The sequence below is a fragment of the Seriola dumerili genome, unplaced genomic scaffold (assembly GCF_002260705.1).
Source record: "Seriola dumerili isolate Sdu_G_001 unplaced genomic scaffold, Sdu_1.0 BDQW01000149.1, whole genome shotgun sequence".
Taxonomy (NCBI): Eukaryota; Metazoa; Chordata; class Actinopteri; order Carangiformes; family Carangidae; genus Seriola; species Seriola dumerili.
Window position 1 is genome coordinate 20,547,356 of NW_019174404.1, and position 22,556 is coordinate 20,569,911.

The following is a 22,556-nucleotide window of genomic DNA, read 5'->3' on the forward strand; positions in this document are numbered from 1 at the left end:
AACGTGCTTTATGCTAATAAGACCTCTCTTTTGTTAAAGGTTTATAAAGTCTACAATAACTCAGTACAAGCATCCATCCATCCATCCATCCATCCATCCATCCATCCATCCATCCATCCATCCATCCATCCATCCATCACAAGACTAACACTGATCCTATGCAACCAAAAGAGTTAATCTTTGGAAGGTGCAGAAAGCTGCAGGAACCATCCTATGTGTTTGGGAAGTCCCAAAGAAGGGGGTTGATTTATGGTGCTGTCAACCTACTCTCATATATTGAAATAGATAAATATAGATATGAGATATACCTATATTTTCAGCTTGATAGACACTGGTTCATTAGTTACACCTTTAAACTCTCTTTTCACACATGACAACAAGACATTAAATAATATGGTCAGTTGGCAGTTTTGGTGTTTCTATTATCTATTATTATACGTCTCATAGGGAGCAGGCCTGCTACCACGAGGACCAGAATTATGGAGACATGGCTTATGTGAGGAGTCTGTGTTTCACTGAGATTTCATTAGCACATCCTACTCTGTCAGCCGTGAGCAAGGGTGACATTTACGTAATGAACACAGAGATCAGGATCAAATGAGAGGCACTGGAAAGAGCTGGGCAGGTGGGAGGGATAGAGTGAGGATGAAAGAGGGCAGAAGGGGATACCACACAAATCCACACATCCGGAGGGGAGAATGTCAGAGGGAACAAGAGCCCCACATGGGCTCTCTGCACTCTAACATGTGTTTGTGTATATGAGATGTTGAAAACAACAAAAGGTAGCTCAATAGAAGTGACTGATCACTTATCACATTTCAGTGATCACACTGGTTTTCCTTTTCAAATACCCACGTTGAAGGCTGAATAGAAGCCATGTTGTAACAATCTTGAATGATGATGACCAGTGCTACGACCTTCTCTGTCATGGAAGAGGAGCTTTAGCAAAATTCTAATTACACATTACTCAACCAGACAGTTTAGAATTTGATAATAGCATTTCACTGTTTTCTTAAAAGAAAAAATATGTACCATTAAAAATAATACACTTAATAAACATTCAAGATATTTTAAATACAGCACAACCACAGATAGATGCTTTTTGTTGTACTCAGCCTGAGTCACCCCTCTTTAAACTGATACAGAACAGATTTTATGCTAAAGGCAGGCATGCTAACTGCAAGCTAATTGTAACAACACTGAGCTGAGATTCCTGGCTACCATAAAATTAGGTAATGGTGGCCCTGGTCTTGAATACCACCACACTTCACGAATCATTTGTCATGTCATTTTTGGCTGTAATTTTATTTTCTCACAAGAGACTTAATCTGTCAGTGCAGTTATACAAATCAATTTGTTTTAAGATTTTTTTTCAGCCTAAGTCCTTCTTCTTCCAAGGTAAGGACAACAATTTATAAAAGATTTTAGAATTTTTATCTATTAGGAATAGGATGTAAAATTTAGATGTGTTTAAAACTTTTTTTTTTATGAAAACAAGGTTTTTAGACAAAAATTTCAGTGCACACTATAAAGTAGCATTGTTGAATGTGAGCTGAGCTTAACTACCATGCTTTACCAAACACAAAAAACAATGAAGTTGTCAGAGTGATGTGAGGTAACGTAATTATGTCAAAACCTTTCTGCAACACAGAAGTATGTTGCCATCCTCCTGGTGTTGTCTCAGGCAACCCGATATATTGAAATTTAACGCATTTATGTGACGATGAGAAGTAAAAAGAGGAAGAACAGACCTGTCAACAGTAGGAAATCACATAATTGTGTTAATTTGTCAGTTATGCAGTGTTCAGAATGTAGCCTACAGCTTCAATATCAGTCATTCATTCATAAAAAAGGATGGCATTTATAACATGCTAACTATTTTAAAGATCCACGCTTTTGCACAGACCCCATTGATACACAAAAAAACAACAAAGAAACAAACAGCAAAGCATTCATGTAAACGTATCCTCTTGTGCTCTTTTTTTTGAAAACTCTACTGAGTTACAGTATCAGGATTAATCATGAACACTTGGACCAAGTATTGATTCCCTCCTGCAGGGAAATGGGTCAGGAGTATGTGGAACTGGAGTCAACTGTGAGCAGGTTATTGTGGGCTCTGTAAGCACTCAGCGTAGCACCTTATTTTAGGCCAGTTTCCAGAACTACAATTGGCTGACTGGATTGATTTCACTTGAATTGATTCCAGCACTTTAATGTGGTGAGTCTTAGTATTTCAGGGAAAATATCTGCTTGAGCCAAAATGGTTCTAAGAGTCTGTGTCATGTTTGGTCATGCAAAGTTGTTATTCATTTCAATTTCATGGAAATGGACCAACGTGTTTTTCTTCTCAGACACACACTTGCAGAAATATTTGTTTAGTGTTTTCATAACTTTCAAAATGTCTGCACAATTTGTCAACCTGTAGGGACTGGAGAGGGAAATTTGAGACAGGGTCTAGACTTGTGACATAGATAATGCCAAACGGTGTGTGTCGCATGTGAGATTAGCCGACCTCTTTACAACCATGTTCTGGAAATGTCAGGAAAAATCAAGTGAATCTGCCAGAAAGAGGACAAAAATGTTATATTAAGAAGTAGAATAATAATTTCTTGACAAGCATAGGAACTAATGCATAAATCTATCTCAGCCATCAAAGATCCTGCGTAGACCTGCTGTGAAAATCTACTTGAAAAAGCAGCATCTGATATAAAACAAGCAAACTGTTATTTGTAAATTTTGGTGGTTTTGGTTTCTTGCCGGGAGCAGGTGGTGGTGATTGTCACTTGACAAGAGGTTCAGCCATTGATGTCTTCATAATACAAGATAAAATATTGGAGGCTACAGTGAGTCGCTATCAGAAAGTGGGGGCTAGCAGGCGTAACTGGTTAGCGTGCTAACTTCACGAGAAGAAAAGCATTTGAGACAGCTCTTGGTAAGCAAAGAAATAAAGTTTGATGTTGAACTCACAACGTTCCTTCTAGACTGGTAAATAAACAGCTGTTAATGCTAATGTTGGCCATGTAGCATAAGCAAAACTTAGAAATAGCTCCTGTAAGATGAATGCTAATGTTAACATGTTCACAGTGACAGTGTTAATCTGCTGATGTTTTGTAGGAATAATGTTCATCATGCTAATTATCTCAGTGTGTTAACGTGCTAACATTTATTAATTATCACTTAACACGGAGCTGGTACAGCTGAAAAGTCGGAGGATCACCAAAGTCTCTAGGATTTATCTTCTGGGGATCACAAATGTACACAATATAAAGGCAATCCATCTTATTCTTGTAGGGATATTTCAGTCTAGTGGAACAACTGACCATCCAAAAGACTGACATTGCCATCCTTGAGGCCACTCTGATAGCATGGCTAAAAACCTCCTATCAACAAGTTAACCGATGCAAGATTAACACATTTTTAGCAGAAAATGTGTCATCTTGACTTGTCAACAGCGCTTAAGAGAAGTTTCAGTGCCTTCACAATGACTAAGTCAATCCAATATAAACAGTGCATGCATGCATGAATGCATGGACGCATGATAAACACCACTGTCAAAGTAAATCGCCCAACTTGCAATTATTCAATAGCAATAGTTGCACCAACAGACAACAAATGCAGAAGCATTTAACTGTTTGAATACCACATCCCTCCAGGTAAAGTGTGAAGCATGTTGCACAATAAAGAGGTTTTCACATGCTGCAGTTCTTTTCAGTCCATCAAGGAAAGTTCAAGCTACTACAGCATGATCGATAGATAACCCCACTGATGAAATCCCCAAAAGGCATTTTATAAGTAAACAATGTCCATAATGGTTAAACCATATGTCCATTGTCCATATGTGCCTGTAATTAGTGACTTTGTCAACAGGTGTGTCCTTGTGTCCACAGTTCTCTTTATACAGCTGAAGTCTGCTCCCGTTCCACCATTCTTGTGTCATTGCTGCCCTCGCTAGAGTTTCCACAATCACTGATGGAGGGAAACCCAACCCTCTGCTCGATCCACTGAGCAACACTGAGCATCTTCCTGTCTTGGGCGGCACGGCCAACGAGCTGTAAGCCAATGGGAAGACCTCGTCTTGATAATGCGGTTGGTACTGAAACAGCAGGGAGACCTAGGGTAAAGAAAAAAAAAAAAAAAAGAGTTGAAAAACGGTACATGGAAAGGCAATGATTGGGATCCCATGGTTAGTCTGGAGAGTGATAAAAGGCAGGAGAAAGTTTAACTGAATGTAAACACTCCCTTAAGTGTCATACAACAAGTATGATGCAATGTGCCTTTGTTACAGGATGGAAGGTCAGAGGAAGTGGTAACCACACTGATGTCATTTTAGGTTTTCAGTTCCAGCTGTGCATGGGTACATAGTGTGTGTATCCACGCATGCAGAATATACAAATTCATGAATCCTCCTACACTTCCTTTACATGCATGAGTGATGCCACAAGTACTTTTTTTCCTCTGTACCTGCCATGTTGACGGGCTGGGTGAAGACATCTTCCTGCGCACTGCGTGTTCGGTTGTCTTCCTGTTTGAAGTCAGAGTAACGGGCTGCATCAGTCAGAGTGGTGGGTGTTAGCAGCATGTCAACACCTGAGCTGAACACATGCTTGAAATCGTCCGCTATCAGCCGGCGGACTCTCTGGGCCTTAACAAAGTAGTGCTGGTAGTTCCTGGCAAAATGAGGGTGATCATGTCAGTCAGTTAATCCTGGCTGTTTTGGAAATGTTACAGCTCCACCAGTTCATTTTATTCTCTCTTAAATTGAAAGAAGGACAAAAGTACTCATAACTGTAGAGACTGATGATAACAGAGATCTGAGAGCAGAGAAAAGGTCAAAGAGATAAAATGACACCGTCAGCTATAGACTGGTTTGAACCCAGGGGAACTGAAGTACAATGGTGTGAGAAGGTTCACTCTGTTGTCTTACTGTTTAAGCAGGAAGTAGTTTCCGGACAGAATCCTCCCTCTCACTACATCATTGAAGCCCTCATGTCGGGTTGAAGCGTACATGGCCTCTGTCGAGCTGTTCACCTCGCTACGGTGGCCTGACAGAAGAGGGACAGAAATCAATAACATTACCTTTATCACCGTCTTGTGACACGTTGGGAACACTTTTGATTGGGTATAATCTTAGGCGTAATGTGGCGTCCACTGTAAAAATGCTCCACACCACAAATGTAACATACTGTGGACTGGTTCGTACCGTATTCGAGGCCGTCAAAACGGGCCATGTTGGATGCAACTTCAGCGTGGCACAGGACGTGGTAGCACACAATGGAGTATTGTGTATGTGGGAGGGATACTTGCTTCACCCTCGCCCCCGCTCTGTCAAACATATCAGCAACAAGACTCCACTGAGCTAGAGTCTCCTCAGACAGCCCTGGGGCGTGGTACTCCTGGCATACATTAGAAGACAGGAAAGACAAGGAGTTTTAGGAAATGTCTGTATTTGTGTTGATTTAGATCTTTCAAAGAAGTATGAATCATCTTTAAATATGTAACTCGTTGCTGTACAAGGAATTGGTCTCGGTGATATTGCTGCTAAGAAACACACATTTCAAGTACAGTACATGAAACCATCTTTCAGGGTTCGACAGTGCAGGTGTTTTGCCCACATTTACGATTTACATCAGATGTGTGCAAACTGTGAAATGTATTTAGAGGCGCATGTGCAAATAACGAGTGTTACAAAATTCTGCCCAGCATTTTTCAACAAAATGTTGACAACAACGACACAGGCAAAGTAGTCCCCTAGTCACCACTTCTTCTGTCTTAACAGGCTGAACAGACTAAGAACAACTACTTAATTAAAGAGGTGTTCATACCGTTCATAGTGTTTATACAGTTTAAAATATAAATAACTATATAATTATTAAATATAGACAGTTTGAAGTCAACACATACTTTTCAGTCATAATGAATATTGTTTGAGATAATAAGTTTTCCATAATTTAAGTCATTTTTTGTTTCTTATTTATGTGGTTGTGTATTTCTTCTGTCCACGTCTTTTACTTATCTCTGTAAGGATGAGGATCGCAGTTCCCTCCTAAGTGTTTAATATATACATCTTTTGAATATCATATTTATACAACACTGTCAGCCGGCACCTACCCTCAACATGCTCAGGGTCTTTGATTATTCCTGTTAATGTGTAAGGAAAACGACGAGAGATACTGACTTAATACGGAGATAAACTCACCTTAGGGATACCTATGCAGATGTTCTTGACATCAAAGTCCTCAGGTAGCTCTGTCAGGGATGAAGGGGCAGGAATTGTTGTTGAGTCTCTAGTATCATGGCCTTGAAGGATACCTGTGTAACATTTCAACAAAATCCCAGGTAAGGTCCACTATTTGACAGAGGCACGCCATACTGATTCATTCACAATGTCTCATATTCTTGACAACACATGGACAGATTTATTTCCTGTACATATGTATCTTTGAGGTCTAACAAACACTGACTGGATTTTCGGCCCCATGAAAGCCAATTTTTTGATGAATATTCTTTTTATATTTTTATTTGTGCATTGATTACTTTCATTGCTTGCTTGCCTTTGTTGGTGCATAGCTATGTCTGTTGGTGTGTTACTGCTGTCAACTGTCGATGACTGGAATAGTGTGAAAGCAATGGCAGGATGTGAATTGTGCCACCCGTGTGCCTGTTGCAAACAAGATGATGACCCACTCACAAAAACATGGCGCCACCACCAAAACTCCACAGTGTACCTTTATAGTTTTTCTCAACCGCTTTGATGCAATTCACACATCACAAACCTCACACTCACCACTCGTAATACAGCTCTCAAACGGTTCTGTGTTTTCAATCAAATCACTTTAAACTTTCTTCATATATGTATTAAAGAGCGAGGCCAGTCACACACTGTCAGTGGTCTCAGAACAGGATTTGACACAAAGACAAACACACGTTTTCAACCTTGTATCACAGCTGCATGTCGTGGCACTGCAGTAATTATTACAAACAACCATATATGGAAACACTAGTTTCACCCAGTGCATAGTGTTGACTGAAGCAGGAAGTGGGTGTGGTGCAGGTACATGAACCGGGCTTTATGAGAGGACAAGGAAGAGGCAGGGGTCGAGGAATAAGGTACCAGAGGGTATCTACTGAAATATGGGCACCAATTGTGGACCATGTTATCAACCATGGCCTAAGATTGGCTGAAGCTGGTCGACGGGTGTCATGTAGACACAATGATATGGGATTTCATATTTTGCACTTTATAGTAATTTTTGATTTATACAGGTATATACATATATACAAATATGGAAAGTGTGTCCAAACTTTTGACTGGTAGTGTATATAGAGATTATGGTGTGGATTTACTGTACTACAATTGGTGCTATGTTCTGTTCTTGATTGAATATTTTTCTATTTTTTATTTTTCTATTTTCTGATGCATAGTTCCATGTCCATAGTCCATCATTTAGCTTCCCTCAGCAATTATGTTGCTGAATTGAATTTACAAATAAATCATTCACATTTCATTGTGTCTCAAAAATTATTTTACACTTCATTACATTTTTCTCTTTTTCTAAAGTCAGTTTTTTTTATCAAAATATCAAAAGATCTGATGTCTATGTCTTCAAGCGCTGGTGAAAAGCATGTTTCAACAAGGTTTTGGTTGTTTCTGCGGCGTTTGCACGGGTGAGCTAGTGTTGAGAAATGCAGAACTGTTTTGAGAACTGTATCAAGAGAAAAAATTGCAATGTCAGTATTCATTGTGATATTTGGGCAAGCACATATGTAATAAACATGCAAAACATAGCAAAAAAGAGAAGTGGATTAGAAGCGACAAACGTCCCACTACAGATGGGAACCCATATACTGGTTGTTGGGTACAGAAATATGCCACCTACCTCTTTTTTTAATTAGTTCCCCCACAAATCCTGAAGAGCCAACGGTTCATTTCTGATCTATTTGGCCCTCAACTATGAGTTGTAAAAAACTTTGCTGTAAATTTGATTAAAATAAATTGGCCAGTGGATTGACACTAGTAATATGTATGATTCAATTTACAATTTTATCCCTTATTCTTTAGTTAACCAGGGGAGTCCTATTGATTTCAAAGACCTTTTGAGATAGAAAGAGCTGGAAATGTAGAATGACCCTACTCATAAAGAGCAAGAAAAGGTTTTCGGAAGGCCCAGATGATGTTCAACTATGAATATAGGACAGTGGGCTGCTCCGGGGCTCACATGGTAGCATACCATTAAGGCTTAGTTCTAACCACAGCTGCCTGGGTTTGGGTCTGGCCTGAGGCCCTTTGCTGCAAGTCATCCCCTCTCTCTCTCCCCAACTCTTCTCCTCTTTTCTTCTCTCACTGCAGCTATCATAATGAAGGCAAAAACTGCCCCAAAAAAGAGTGCCTACATCCATGCAGTGACAGGCCATCAAAGGTTTCCTACCTAAGACTATGGCTGCATCACTGACACTGCGGGTCATAATGCCGGGGACGTCCATGGAGTTGACCAGAGGGATGAGACCATGTCTGGACAGCAGACCGTAGGTCGGCTTCAGGGCCACGACACCACACAGTGCTCCTGGGTTACGAGTAGAACCACCCGTGTCTGAACCCAAAGCCCTGCAGAGTAATTACCGTCACATTAAATTTTCATTTGTAAACACCATTTTGTATCGAATCTTTTCCTGAACCAGTGAATGTGATGTGTATATGTGTTCCCTCACAGGTAGCTAGTGAGTGAGGCCACGGCTGCTGCACTTCCTCCTGAGCTTCCTCCAGTGACGACCCAGTCGGAGTCGGGCTCTGCCCCTGTCTGCTCTCTGTAGGGAGCGGCATAGCTCCAGGGGTTCCTTACTGGACCAAAAGCCCCATCAGTACTTCCTGAACTGTAAGACAAATAAATGAATAAATGAGACAATGGCAGAAACCTAAAACATGTACTCCGTACTAACGTGTCTCTTCCTGCAGGTGTACACAGCTGTAACAGCTTTATCAAGAAATTTAGAAAATATACGTTGATTTGTCACTAGCTGTTAGTAAAGTGGCCTTACCCCATGGCAAACTCATCCATGTTGGTCTTCCCCACCAGAACAGCGCCTTGGTCCATGAGCTTCTGCACCACTGTAGCATTGTATGGTGGAGTGTAGTCTGTAGCAGAAATAGTGGCAGGCTATCATTACTGGATTGACATAAACTGGAAAATATGAGTAACTTACACTGAAGTGAAGACAAACCTCTGAGCATCCGGGAAGCACATGTGGTCCTGATATTCTCTGTGCAGAAGTTGTCCTTGACTGCGAAGGGAATTCCATCCAGAGGACCTTTGGTGGCACCTGATGGAAGACAAGACCCTTATGACACACTTATGACCCTACACAGAACAGATGCAAATAAACACTCACGTGTCCACACCTTGCAGCAGCCTGGTTTCTGACTCAAGAGCCTGCTTCAGTGCCAACTCCTCCGTCACAGTAATGTAAGCATTGAGATGTTGAGTGTTCTTGATACGGTTCAGACACCTCCTACAAAGCTCTGTTGGGGAAATTCTTCCCTCCCTGAGTGCCAAAGACACCTGAAGAGAAGGTTTAGTTCTTATATGCAAAGGGGCTTTTTCAAAGCAGACATTTTTACTAATAGAAAAACAAAGTTTACCAATAACATTAACATTGACTCTATTGTACTCCAGTGTCCTAGCCAGCCATGGCAATGTGACAGTGAGCCAGGACCCTGAATCTGAGGCAGCTAAATGGAATTCAACCAACATTATTTTTATTATTTACACCTGTGCTTCTCCTACTGTAATATGTCAAAATGTCTTAGGCTAAAAAATCCCTATTACAGTACTCAAGTGCTATTCTGAGTTACTTGTGCTTTACATGTGTATTTACATTTTATTATATATTCATATTTTACTTTGTACGTCTACTCCACTACATTTCAATGGACAGCAAATGACCTCACAGGTAAATATTTTACAAACAAAAATAGAAAAATATTTTGTTAGAGATCTAACTACCTGGCACCCTCCTTGACAACAGTAAAATGCACCTTACATGTTGTGACATCAGTGATATTCCAATACTGTATTAATGATAAACATAACGCTCTGAATGTGTTCATTCTGCATCATGAGTACCTCTACAATTTAAGTGGATATTTCCTCTAATACTTTAACGTAAGATAACATTTTGAATGGACTATTAAAATTGAGTAATCTTTTACTTCTTCCACCACAATGTAAATTGTATCGTTTTGTTTCTGAAGAACAGACTTTTTTTTTACTACTAACATTTCATACACAACTTTATATATTATATATATTTTATCTAATACCGATTAGGGAGCAAAAGTATTATATATTCTACAGCTATTATCTAACCTGAGCCAATGTTTAGCTAAAAAGCAACACAAACGACAAAAGACAAACCAGCAGAACTATGGTCAGAGAACAAGTTAACACTCGCACTAACCTCCCTTATTGTCAGGCCGAGCATGTTCAATGTATTTCTGTGACAACCTTTCAAATTAACAACAACCTTCGCACACTGTGCAGCAGCAGCAGCAAGCTGCCATGTTTGTTTCGAGAGACAGCGTCTAACAACGCTTTCTGTGATTGGACAGCCGTTGAGGAAACCGCGCTCTGATTGGTGGAGGCGCTGAGCGCTGACTAAGACGCCGGTCGAGGAAGAGGCATGTCACGGAAGAGGACGTTGTTTTGAAATGATTATAGACTTATTTGTAATTATTGTATGTGTCTATACGACTAGTCAGACATGTTTATTTAAGAAGACGAACTTTAAAGCGCGGTTCACTTTAATTTAGCGTACTAACCGTACGGTTTGAATTGTCCTGTTAAAATGCATTGCTAATTTACAGTCGCACACACTTATTTGTCAATTTCTACACTTGTAAAAGTTTAAAGATGGCTTCTGTTAGCCATTTAGTGTACAGTAGGTGGTTGTTTCATCTTAGTAAATCAACATCAGTTTCCAGGCATAGCAGCCAGTCAAGACTGTTCAGTACCTCAAGTAGATGCAGGACTATTATGCCAGCCTGGGTTATTGATAAATATGGAAGCAATGATGTTTTACGGTTCACTAAAAATGCCAGTTTCCCAGTCATCAACTACCCCAATGAGGTTATTGTTAAAGTGTTTGCAGCAGGACTGAACCCGCTTGATGTCAGCATGAGGGGTGAGTAACAAGCCTACAGTGTGTACATGTTTAAATTGGCATCAGATTTGAACCTGCAGGCTGAGATTAAGAAAAGCATATTAGACCATGATTGGCTTCCAAACTAGTTCTGATGTCATAATATCATATTGTATGATGTAATGATTCAGACGATGAATATGTAAACAGCCTTCTGGTGTCAAACTCTCCACATGTATCACTCTGCACATTGAAAAATTAACATGCAGTGTACCTGAAGCTTTTGGGGCCCCTGGCAGTCTCAGACCCCAGGTCAGTTACCCTACAGACTCTGTTTTGTTAAATTCATACAATGACCTCCAGGTATTTCTCAACTGATAAATTAAAAAAATATTTGGCAGAATAATTAGTCATGAAAATAATCGCTCATTCATCATTACTTGCAGCCCTTTTATGGTCCCTTAGGTTGACTCCACATTTGTGGTACTGTTATTTGCTCTTATTGTAGATTTTAACACCACTGGTGACTGTATTCTCTAAAACCAGTGGGGAATTACTTGTTTCTTAGTTTACTGGTTTACTGTCTAGCAGCACCCAAAAGTACAAACATTTTCTCTAACTTTTTTTTTTAATCTTCTATATATATATTTTTTTTTTTTACTGTTTTCTCATCTTTTGCTGAGCTGCAGCTTTGACTACAATCAGAAACTCTCTCACTATCAGGTGGCTATGGCGCAGCTACACTGTCTATGAAGAGAGACCCTCTGAATATCACACAGTCAGGCAGCGAGTTCCCTCTCATCCTGGGAAGGGACGTGTCTGGGGTCATCATGGAGTGTGGCTTGGATGTGAAGTACTTCAGCGAAAGGGATGAGGTAAATGAAGCTTCATTTTCATGGAAACTGCTTGTTTCTGCACAGTGCATCATGTATGAATAAAGTATACATGACATGACATGAGTCTTCTCCATGTCTCAGCCCAAAACAACCCTTTGGGAATAGGTAGAAACGACTTTAGCAGCAAGCTGTGTATTGCACTGGTGGCTGTTTGAAACAGTGTGTCAAACTTAAACAGGATTCAACTAATAACTTGTGGTAAGCTGTTCCCTAACTTGGAATATTTTTTTAATGCATAATATATTAACAAATCAGAATGCATTATCAATGTAATCAAAAGTAATCAAAAAGTCACATGACAGAAAATTAAAACCTGACCTAAAATTTGATTAGTAACCTATTTTAAACTATGAAGCAATTTTGTTTTTTTCATGCAAAAATGCAGATAGTTCCAGTTTGTCTTTTTTTCAGCTGTACACAGACACAGTAACTCCCTTTTTTTTAGTTTAGCTAGGCTGCTAATGCTACTGACCTAGCCTGCTAACTAGCTAGGCTGTATTGTGAGTTTGGATGATAACTCTGCATCAAAATGAAGAGCCAGTGTTAGCTGTGTTAGCTAGCTCCTGTTAGCTACAGCATTACAAAATTCAGAGACTTTGGAAAACGGGTGCCTTAACATAAATAAAGTCTCAAATGAAATAAAAATAATTCTTCTGCAAATTATTGATTCATTTACATATTTTACATAATTTATTAAAGGGGCAATGTGTAAGATTTGGACAACTGTCAAACTCATACTCCAGAAAAATAGGGGGCAGCATATTACCAGGAAGTTGCGTTGCCCCCCCTCCATCGCAAGAAACAAGGAAATGCACTCTTTGGTCCTTCCTCCCCCCTCCCCCTCCCCAGTGCCATAAGTTGGACTGGCCATTGGACAAAATCCATAAGAAAAAATCTATAAACTTTTTACCGGCCCTCTCGGTGTCCCTGTCATTCAAGGTGCACATGAGAGCGTGCTGCATATGTGTTCTGGGACTGGGCTCATTTTCAACCCTCACCCTCATGTTGAGCTAACGTTAGCTTGAATAAATCTAACCTCAGCATTGGGCAGTTGTTGACATACTGTCAAACCTGCATGGATTGGGGAATAATGTTGTCCACACAGGTTCACCTTGCAGTCTGATTATGTAATTGGTTATTTCTTCACATTCTGTTGATAATCTTAGTTAATATTTGAATGTTTTAAACTAAAATATTTACACATTGCACCTTTTAAACAAACAATTGTTTGATTAATTGAGAAAATAATTAATCAGTTAATTAACAATTAAACTAATTATTAGCTGCAGGGTTGAACCTATGTCCTTTCGTATTTTGAATGAGTTTCGTTCACATTGGCTTTTTCAGTTCATCCTCTTCAGTCACCTCATACTTCCTTTATGATAATTATTCATTTTTTACCCTGTACAGACAACTTAGCTCTTTTTTTCATTTAGTAAAATTATATAATATAAATATATATATATATATTATATATATAATCAAATATAATTAGAGTTTATAGCCTCGTGGTTAACACCTAGTTTCCACCTCACACATGATTTAGATTGTACATTATGTTCAACAATAATGTTGTACAGTCTGTTTGTGTGAAGGTAAACTGAAGCTTTATATAGGCCTGTTTCAGCACGTCTTGTGGTCATAATATGCTTTTCCTCACCACACATTTGGTATAATGATGGAGGGACTCATGGTGTGATATTATAAGTGCTACTTCTGAGAAGAGATTTGATGCATTACACACTAAATGATTGTGAACTAACTGTATAGAAATGTAGACAAACAGTTGTTTATGTCTTTGGTTAATGAATTTTGTGTTGCTGTGTGTTTACCCCCAGGTTTGGGCAGCAATCCCACCATGGAAGCAGGGCAGCTTTGCTGAGTTTGTGGTGCTTAGTGCCAATGAGGTATTGCTCAGCTGATTGACTCATACATTGTTGCTTTGAGTTATTGTTGTTAAGTGTTACAGCAGATGTTTCAAATAAGCTTCATAGTTTTGTTTCTGTCTATACAGAAGTGCATGATGATTTCATCAGTATCAGCTCTGTATTGTCTTTTAGCTGTTTGTGGTTTGTTTCAGTGACACACCCCATATGTGCTGCTTACTACTGGAGCATGGTGATGAAAAAAAAACAACTTGCTCTAGTTCTACAAATTATTATTATAAATGTGTGTTGTGCTCAGGTATCCCATAAACCAAAGTCACTGAGCCACACAGAGGCAGCAGCCATCCCATATGTGGCAACCACTGCCTGGTCAGCATTGGTCAACACTGGTGGGCTCAGCAAGGACAACTGTGCCAAGAAGCGGTGAGGGAACGTGGACAAACACTGAAACACTGCTACACACACACTTTCTGCTTGTTATCAGCTCCCCCCCCCCCCCCCCCCAAAAATAAAAAAGAAAAAGCTCCTTGTCTTTGATCTAGTCAATTATTCCACTCAGTGCTCTTTCTAAGCTTAGCCCCTGATGTGCTCTGGTTCTCTGGCAGCAGCTCAAACAGCTCCTGTAAACTGCAGTGCACTTGACATGCTAAAGCCTAGAGTGTATCTGACATGAATCCTAATGAGGGAGAATCTGTGCATCAGTAGTGTGGAACACATTGTTGACACATCAATTATACACGTCTGCTTTTATCTCTTCCCCATAGGATTTTAATCCTTGGAGGATCTGGGGGAGTGGGAACATTTGCTATTCAGGTATGGATAAGAAGGTGCATAATGATGGCCAAGCATCACATTGTATATATTATGTTATTATGTACCATGTTTTAAGTGCATCAGATGAAAAACAGTCTGCTCTGAATACTACAACGAATTACATCACCCATAATTAGTGATAGCAGTGTAAAAATAAGCAAGAACACTGATCATGAAATAAATTGTGGTGTTATAAGATGCACCTTTCTTGGTAACTTGAATACTGCTGTTCACATTACATGGATGTAATATTCAGCTGCCAAAAATACTGAATATTTGTTGTGTACTTACAACATAAATGACACAGATTACTATGAAATGTTGCCATTTTCGACACACTTTAGTCTGTATTAATAAGCTTATATTTGAGGACAGAACTGTCTTTTGTGTACAGATGCTGAAGGCATGGGGAGCCCATGTGACTGTTACCTGCTCCCAGAATGCAGAGCAGTTTGTAAGAGCGCTGGGGGCGGACCATGTAGTGGACTACACTGCTGGACCTGTTGAGGAGCCACTCAGTACGCTGGAGAAGTGAGAGAGAGAGAGAGAGAGAGACACACACACACACACACACACACACAGTCATTTTTCATTCATGTTGATATTTAATTGGAGTTTGTGCGTGTATGTATCAATAACTTGCCCAAGTTACCAAGGCAACCCAATCCATCTAGCTGTAGTTAGATTGTTAGTGTGGGAAAAGTGAGCCCTTTAATTTTCAAATGAACTTAATCACATTGAGACTGAATCTCTTTCCATGTCTGTCATCTCTCCACACGTCCTTATGTTTCCACACAAGGTCTCTCTCTCATTTACTTATTCTTTTATTCCCAATCACCACACACTCATGTGTCTTCGCTTGTGTCTGTTACCCCTTTCCGCCTCCAGATTTGACCTGATCCTGGATAATGTTGGGGGGGGGACGGAGCGCTGGGCACTGAATCTGCTTAAGCCTTGGAGCGGCGCCAAATATGTCACCCTGGTAACGCCTTTCCTCCAGAACACTGACAGGCTGGGTATTGCTGATGGTATGATGCAGACTGCTGCTACAGTGGCCACCAAGGCCCTCAAGGTAATCATGGTAAAACAACACAGATGCAGCTTGATCTTTTTTTACTGTACATATTTATTGTTGATTGAATCACACGTACGCTGTTTTGTGCCCTTCAACCTGAATTGATCCAAATACAACATTTTGATCATGTTGCCACATTGAGGGGAAACAATCTGAAATTTCAAGAATAAAGTCATAATATTATGAGAATAAAGTTGTAATTTTAGGTTGCGTGTTGTTTTAGAGGGAAGCTTTAAAATGAGGAACGTGGAGCATCCTGTGAAATTCTACTTTAGGTTTCACAAATAAGGAGAAACTTGATCTTTTGGCTCATCATCATCATCATCTTCAGCATCAGGACACTGAAAAGATTGTGAAGAGACTGAGTCTATTCTTTTGTTAGACAGACAAACAGCAGCTACCAGAAGCAGCTCAGGCTGACACTGACTGTCCTTTCATCTGTTTTATTGGTTGATGGTAATATTCCTAAAAATTATGTTTTTTTTCTCTTGAAATTTTACATTTTTAATTCTCGTAATATTATGACTTTTTTCTTGAAATATTCTCATAAAATTACAACTTTATTCTCATAATATTATAACTTTATTCTTGAAATTTCTGAATTCTTTTTTTTTTTCTCAATGTGGCCCAAATACTAATTATAATGATAATTCTGCCATGACTGGAACAAAATTCTTGGACAAACATTTTGCAAGCTATTTACAGTCTCTAACTAATAACAGTCTTGGTCAATAAATTTCACAGACAAACATCAGGACATCATCAGATGCGTCATATCATTTAGGATGCATTTAGACAGTAGCATAAAAAACAAAGCTCACTCACTCATTTGAATGGGACCACTGCACTGACACAGCCGGGGTGCTCCAGCATAAGAAGTTGAACCTGGCTCCACTTTTGCCACAACACAATGCAACGTCATCCACGGTGCTGAGTTGGTCAGACAAATGATTACAAGTGCACATTCCTGCTGGATTACTTTGTGATGTGAACCCTGTATTTATACTGTGTATCTACCGAATGCTGTGATGACAGATATAATGATTGCCACCATGATAACTTTCCAGACGTGTCCAAAATGATAAACTTTGGTTCACATGGTAGACCAGTATGGAACTACATCACTAATGATGTTGTCTTGGGCAGCTAAGTTGATGTGACACAGACACAGCATTGCGCTCTCAGTGCACTCAAATCTGGCTTCCTACCTGAAAATCTACTGTCTTATGAATAAGCAGGTGGAAAACAAAATGAATAAGCCAAATAACTCAGTCATGTGTAGCTTGTCACAAAGCCGAGTAATGTGGTCTGAATACCAGCTGACCTGCACTGTGATGAACTGTGAAAATCCCTGTCATTTCCTGTACGATAAGGGTGGAAACTGCTCATCGCCAATACCACAAATGCAATATTATCTTTCCAGTTACCATGGCTACAGTGTTTGTAGTTCTCAAGTGAAAATGAGATTAAGACATCTGTCCTGAACTATGTCTTCATTAATCAAGGTGCAGGTCAGGACAAGTAAGGACAATATAAATATAACACCTTTCACCACACACACACACACACACACACACACACACACACACACACACACACACGCACGTGTGCACTTACACTCGCACACACTCCCGGAGCTCAGTCGGTGTAAGTGGCATCCTGTCAGTGTGCCCACTATGGTGAACATCATGCAGAGCAAAGCTTGCATGCAGTGCATTTGTGGTGTGTGTGTGTGTATGTCTGTGTGTCTGTGTGTCTGTGTCTGTGTGTCTGTCTGTTTGTGTCTTTGTGTCACAACTGTGCATTATCATCATTACGTCTTTCCACTCAACTCCTCACCACATGATCTACAGTACTAACTGACTCAAATGTATCATTGTGGTCTTCAGTGGTAAATTATTTTTGCAATTGTACAAATAGATTCATCAAAAACTAACACCTCTGCTTCCTTCATGGTTTAATGATTGGTTGCACTGGAAGCTAAGTTCCTTTTTTTTATTAAATTGAGGTAATTTAGAATTACAACTATAGGTATTGTAACTGTATGTACCCTGGAGTACTAAGTGAACACCAGTACTATTAGATTCAAGTGGTAAGGACATGCAAATGATTTCCATTGCATTTTCAAAATACCATGGAAACTGTGCCTTGACAGATTTTACCTGAAACAGAGAGTGTGGTTGAATTACTTCGGAAAACTTCAGAAAGTTCTTCCAGTGTGCTTTGCTCATAACATAATCTTTAGCCAGACCATATTCAGGCTCATATCAGGCAAAACAGAATTCTCAACATCACACTATTTTGTTTAATTTCTTTTTGTTTGTTTTTTAGAGCCAAAATTAGTGTTTGTTTTTTTTAAAGCTGTTTAACCATTATTTTTATATTAGTGTATCAAATGTCTATCTGTAATGTGAAAAGTGTTGCTAGTAGTGACAAATCCACAGAAAATTATCAGCTGACATCTTCCTTAGTTCTGTCGAGTGTTTTAGCATCTTTTAGCTCATTGTTTTGATTTTCTAGTCTGCAGTTACACAGCAGCCAGCTGTTTTCAGCTAAAAAGCTAATTGTCAGTTGTTTGGTGTGGGGCAGGAAGTGTACAATGAGTTAATTTTAGAGAGTAGCTGGTGTACATTATATAACATCAAGAGTGGTTGAGACCAAAAGAGAGCTAAAAGGAGAGAGCGTATTGGATATTGGAGTTACATTCATCAGAAAACACAACTCCATTGCTAATGTTGCTCCGTGTTTACTGGATGTGTAATTGCTTATTTACATGTTTGTCACAGCAATTTTATGTGATGATACAGTGGGGTGCAAAAGTCTGAGACCACTTTCCCAATGCTAATTTATTAATTGTTTTACCAGCAAATATCTATGAAATTGATTACATTCTCATCAACCTCAGCTGCACATTGTATTTAGTGCCAATTAGCAAATGTTAGCATGCTAATAGCATGGCATAAAAACATGCAAAACTAGGAATATGTGAACATGTTACATATACCTGCTTAACATGTTAATGTTACTATTGACATGACAATATCTTAGCATTGTGATGTTAGCATTTAGCTCCCTAGCTTTTGGACAAATATATATGGAGCTCTATGGCACTGATGAATAATTTATGTTTAAGTCATGGGGTTTGTTGACAGTAGTCACTATAGAACATCAGCAGCCTTATCTTTTACATTTGAAAGAGGTTCACTGACACATGTTAGAATAGATTCTTTCTGACTTCCTCACTGCTAACTTCCTTCATAGAGTTTAAGTAAAGCTGGACTTGAATTACTCATGAACTCGAAACTTTTAAAAAAACCAGTGAACACAGAGGATTACAATGGTGCGGGACAGCCCCAGAGAAATTTCCCCTATTCATTTGTTTTCTTCTTACTTTAAATGTTGGATTAAAAAACAACAATTTAATTAGCAATGCATGTGCAGTGTTATACACCTACACCAGGAACTCAGTTTCTTTACTTCCCTTCCAGTATATAAAGAAAGTTTCTGGTTTCCTTTCTATCTTATAACCCCTTTCCCCTCCTCCTTGCAAAGTGTAACCAGATAGGATAGTGTATCATGCAGTGTGAGGCCTTAGAAATGTTTGTTCTATCTCTATTTCTATACAAATTGAATGAACAGCCATGTGGCTCACATACCCTCTGCATAAATAATTTGAACTCCCTAAATAGGAGCTGATTTTTTTTTTTAATATGGTCACACCTTGCTCTTCAGACAATGTAATATAAGTGAGACTAGGAGAGGTGTGCTCTCACAGGGAGGATCTAATTCACAACAGCATTGCCATTGCTACGTTAGCACCCACACTGTCCAATCAGAGCTACAATCTGGACTGATTAATCAGACTGACGCAACAGAAGGGTTTTTTTTTTTCCCAGTTGCTGATGCATTGTTACAGTGTTGACGACTGGATTTTTCTGTCAGAGATGACAAGTTGTTGGTTGGAGATTCTCTCATCTCAGCTGATATTGCTCCAAGTCACTGCAGTTAATAGAAAGACATAGTTAGAGCAGAATGATGACAGCTCTATGTAAAAAGAATGGCAGAGGCAGGTTTATAGACAGGAAGCAAAGACATACTGTACACCTAATTCTCACACCTCCTTGTTCACTCACGTATTGTGTACTTTGTTGGTAAAAGGAAAACTAGTGCGCCGACAGCTGGCTTGGTTATCACAGTGTCCTCATTTCTAAATTGGCCTGAAGGAAACATGTTAAGTAACTCCTTTATATTACAAATCCCGACACCCTAAACCACACACACACACACACACACACACACACACACACACACACACACACACACACACACACACACACACACACACAGGGTCAAACATAACTTTCACTTTCACGGGAAAGTTGTCTCAGCCTTTTGGACTCCACTGTATAAGTTAAACAAAATTGGAGATAATACAACCCTGCCTAATGCTCATTGACAGGAAAAAAAGTCAGATACAGTTTGCTGCCATTGACTTGCATGGTCTGAGAGACCGATGAAGACACAGGAATTCTGGGTAGATATGTATGTATACCTATAACACTCATTTTATAAAGGTTTGATAACCTAAAATGTATAAAAGGAACAAATAATCATGGAGGAAATTTTAATGATTTCCTTTAGAGCTATTTGGCTTTTAAAGTAACTTTGTAACTTTTGTAGCCTATGTAACTTTTGCTCGACAGTGGTTACTGTATCCAAAAGTGGCAAGTATTGAATAATGCTTAAAGGTAATGTGTAGTGCAAAAGTAACAGAGGTAGAGAAATAAAGAGCAAATTTGAAGCTCAGAGTGAGCTGCTCTGACGTCACAATCTTGGCAGTTCCTGACTCTGCCCATAACTCCCAGCTAATCTAAAAATGGTCAAAGAGGTAGAGCATGTGGAGCTGAGACTTTGGTGCATGCTGGTTTGACGCGAACATATGCTCACCCACCTGTCGCTCAAAGAGGCCACACCCTCAATTATACATAACTTTAATCCTTAATAAAATGTAAACAGGTGAGTTATATAAACAGTTGTCATGAAGGAGGAAATTAGCTCTAGAGACCAAAATTGTTCTTGTACCAGGCTGTAAACATGTTTATTTCTGCTGTAAAGTTGGACATTTTAACCAGGGATTCTATGGGGATTGACTCACTGTTGGAGTCAGACTCTAGTGGTCAATTAGAGGAACTGCTGTTTTTGGCACTTCTGTGTTAGCTTCATTTTTCAGCCCCAGATGTTGCCCCTTCGGTAGAGAGCAGTCATAAAGTCAGCAGACTGACTCATTAATGTCAGGTACACAACAATATCTATGTAAAGTTTGCTATTAGCAAGCATAAGCTACTGGTCATACCAGACCAAATGAGGCTATTGAGTGGAGCAATGGTGCATTTTATTTCATATGAATTCAACCTTTAAAATTTTCAAAGGAACAATATGTCTTTTTGTCTTTTAAAAATTACACAAATGCCAAACTGGTGAACATTTACGAAGACAACAATTTCTAACCTGTCCATCAGAATTCTGTCACACACTGTAAAGTACAAGGTAAAATAGTCTTTTATGACAGGAACTATCAACACCATGATCGTAAAGTCAGGTAGTCAGTCACTGCTGCGAACTAGTGAGCCTGAAAACGTGGTGAGAAGAGGAAGTTTCTTATGAGTATATTTTAGGTGTTCTGTGGTCGGCTCCGCATGCCTGGTTGTATAGGTTTGTTACAGTTTAAGACACTTAGTCAGACCTTATTCTCACCCACTGTCAAATTAACATAATCAAAAATATTGTTTCTGCTATGCACACAGTTAAACATGTTGTAGTAATGCTGATCTTCATGCCTTTTCTCTTTTTACATTTTCTTGCAGCACCTTGCTAAAGGAGTTCACTACCGTTGGGGATTCTTTGCACCAAGTGGTCCTGCATTGGATGAAATTAGGGAAATGGTGGATGCAGGACAGGTACAGTACTAGATTTATTCTTTAACTGGCCAGTGACTGATGAATTAAAAAAAATAAAATAAAATATTGATTAAGAAATGCACAATGAAATGGGTCACAAAGGCAGTACGACCGTGGGCCACATGATTTATAAATCCATTTGACATTCAGCAAATTAAATATTGCTCTCTAGTTGGACTTTTATGCACTTCAGCTGAGGTTATCTTAACCACTATGCAGACAACATAGAGCAGCATCTAGAAAAAGCTTGGTTTGAGGAAACTACATTTGAAATCAGATTCAGTTTGATGGTGGATAACATGGTGCAAAGCTCACATACAGATACAAAAGCCATTAGATCATTTTCATCCTTAGAGGAAACTGCAAAAATTGGTGACTGCTTTCCTCTCTGCTATTATAATTTATAAAACTTATGAAACAAGGCTTGTGTGACCGATGCTCAGCCTTCCTCTATCTCCTCTCCATCAGATCCGGGCCGTGGTGGAGGAAACTTTCAGCTTCTCCCAGGTTCCCCAGGCTTTGGAGAAGGTGGAGAAAGGTCACGCCCGAGGAAAGACTGTGGTCGAGATCAGCAAAGGGGGAGATGACTTATAGCATTGACTCCTGGATACTGTGCGCAACTATGAAACAAATGAGATTAATGAAAATAATTTGAACTCAAAGTTTATTGTATCTCTGGCTGGAAACATGGTACATAAACAAGGTTACTACAGTTACTGCTTCTCCCTTGTGTGGGTTTTGTAGCTTTACTCTGTGTTTGGCTGTCAATGATGTGTACACTCTCCAAGCACTTTAT

At 39.4% G+C, this 22,556-nt stretch overlaps 2 protein-coding genes across 3 annotated transcripts; one reads left to right on the forward strand and one right to left on the reverse strand.

The window, feature by feature from the left end:
- Positions 1 to 3,017: 3,017 nt before the first annotated feature.
- Positions 3,018 to 10,561, reverse strand: qrsl1 (glutaminyl-tRNA synthase (glutamine-hydrolyzing)-like 1). Of its 2 annotated transcripts, none has more exons than XM_022750084.1 (11): positions 10,453 to 10,561; positions 9,395 to 9,554; positions 9,217 to 9,315; positions 9,034 to 9,130; positions 8,707 to 8,868; positions 8,427 to 8,602; positions 6,197 to 6,246; positions 5,201 to 5,393; positions 4,925 to 5,042; positions 4,462 to 4,667; positions 3,018 to 4,111 (listed from the first exon to the last, which is right to left on the reverse strand). In XM_022750084.1, exons 1-11 carry the CDS (start codon positions 10,474 to 10,476, stop codon positions 3,894 to 3,896), a joined length of 1,503 nt encoding a protein of 500 aa, XP_022605805.1. In that variant the 5' UTR covers positions 10,477 to 10,561; the 3' UTR covers positions 3,018 to 3,893. The 2 variants fall into 2 exon arrangements, with proteins under 2 accessions (XP_022605805.1, XP_022605804.1); XM_022750083.1 differs by having other exon boundaries at positions 6,197 to 6,309.
- A 100-nt stretch (positions 10,562 to 10,661) lies between these two features.
- Positions 10,662 to 22,461, forward strand: rtn4ip1 (reticulon 4 interacting protein 1). Its single transcript, XM_022750085.1, has 9 exons — positions 10,662 to 11,175; positions 11,857 to 12,008; positions 13,868 to 13,936; positions 14,214 to 14,338; positions 14,680 to 14,728; positions 15,123 to 15,259; positions 15,617 to 15,800; positions 21,668 to 21,760; positions 22,229 to 22,461. The coding sequence occupies exons 1-9, from the start codon at positions 10,905 to 10,907 to the stop codon at positions 22,352 to 22,354; spliced, it is 1,206 nt and encodes a 401-aa protein (XP_022605806.1). The 5' UTR covers positions 10,662 to 10,904; the 3' UTR covers positions 22,355 to 22,461.
- The last annotated feature ends 95 nt before the right edge of the window (positions 22,462 to 22,556 follow it).

Excerpts from the sequence above, each read along its gene's own strand:
- qrsl1 (XM_022750083.1), bottom strand. The coding sequence starts at position 10,476 with ATGCTCGGCCTGACAATAAGGGAG. Across the intron at positions 5,394-6,196 it reads TCTGCATAGGTATCCCTAAG|GAGTACCACGCCCCAGGGCT; the intron begins GTGAGTTTATCT and ends AATGTATGCCAG. Across the intron at positions 5,043-5,200 it reads TTTTGACGGCCTCGAATACG|GCCACCGTAGCGAGGTGAAC; the intron begins GTACGAACCAGT and ends CTCTTCTGTCAG.
- rtn4ip1 (XM_022750085.1), top strand. The coding sequence starts at position 10,905 with ATGGCTTCTGTTAGCCATTTAGTGTACAGTAGGTGGTTGTTTCATCTT. Across the intron at positions 11,176-11,856 it reads GCTTGATGTCAGCATGAGGG|GTGGCTATGGCGCAGCTACA; the intron begins GTGAGTAACAAG and ends TCTCACTATCAG. Across the intron at positions 14,339-14,679 it reads GACAACTGTGCCAAGAAGCG|GATTTTAATCCTTGGAGGAT; the intron begins GTGAGGGAACGT and ends TCTTCCCCATAG.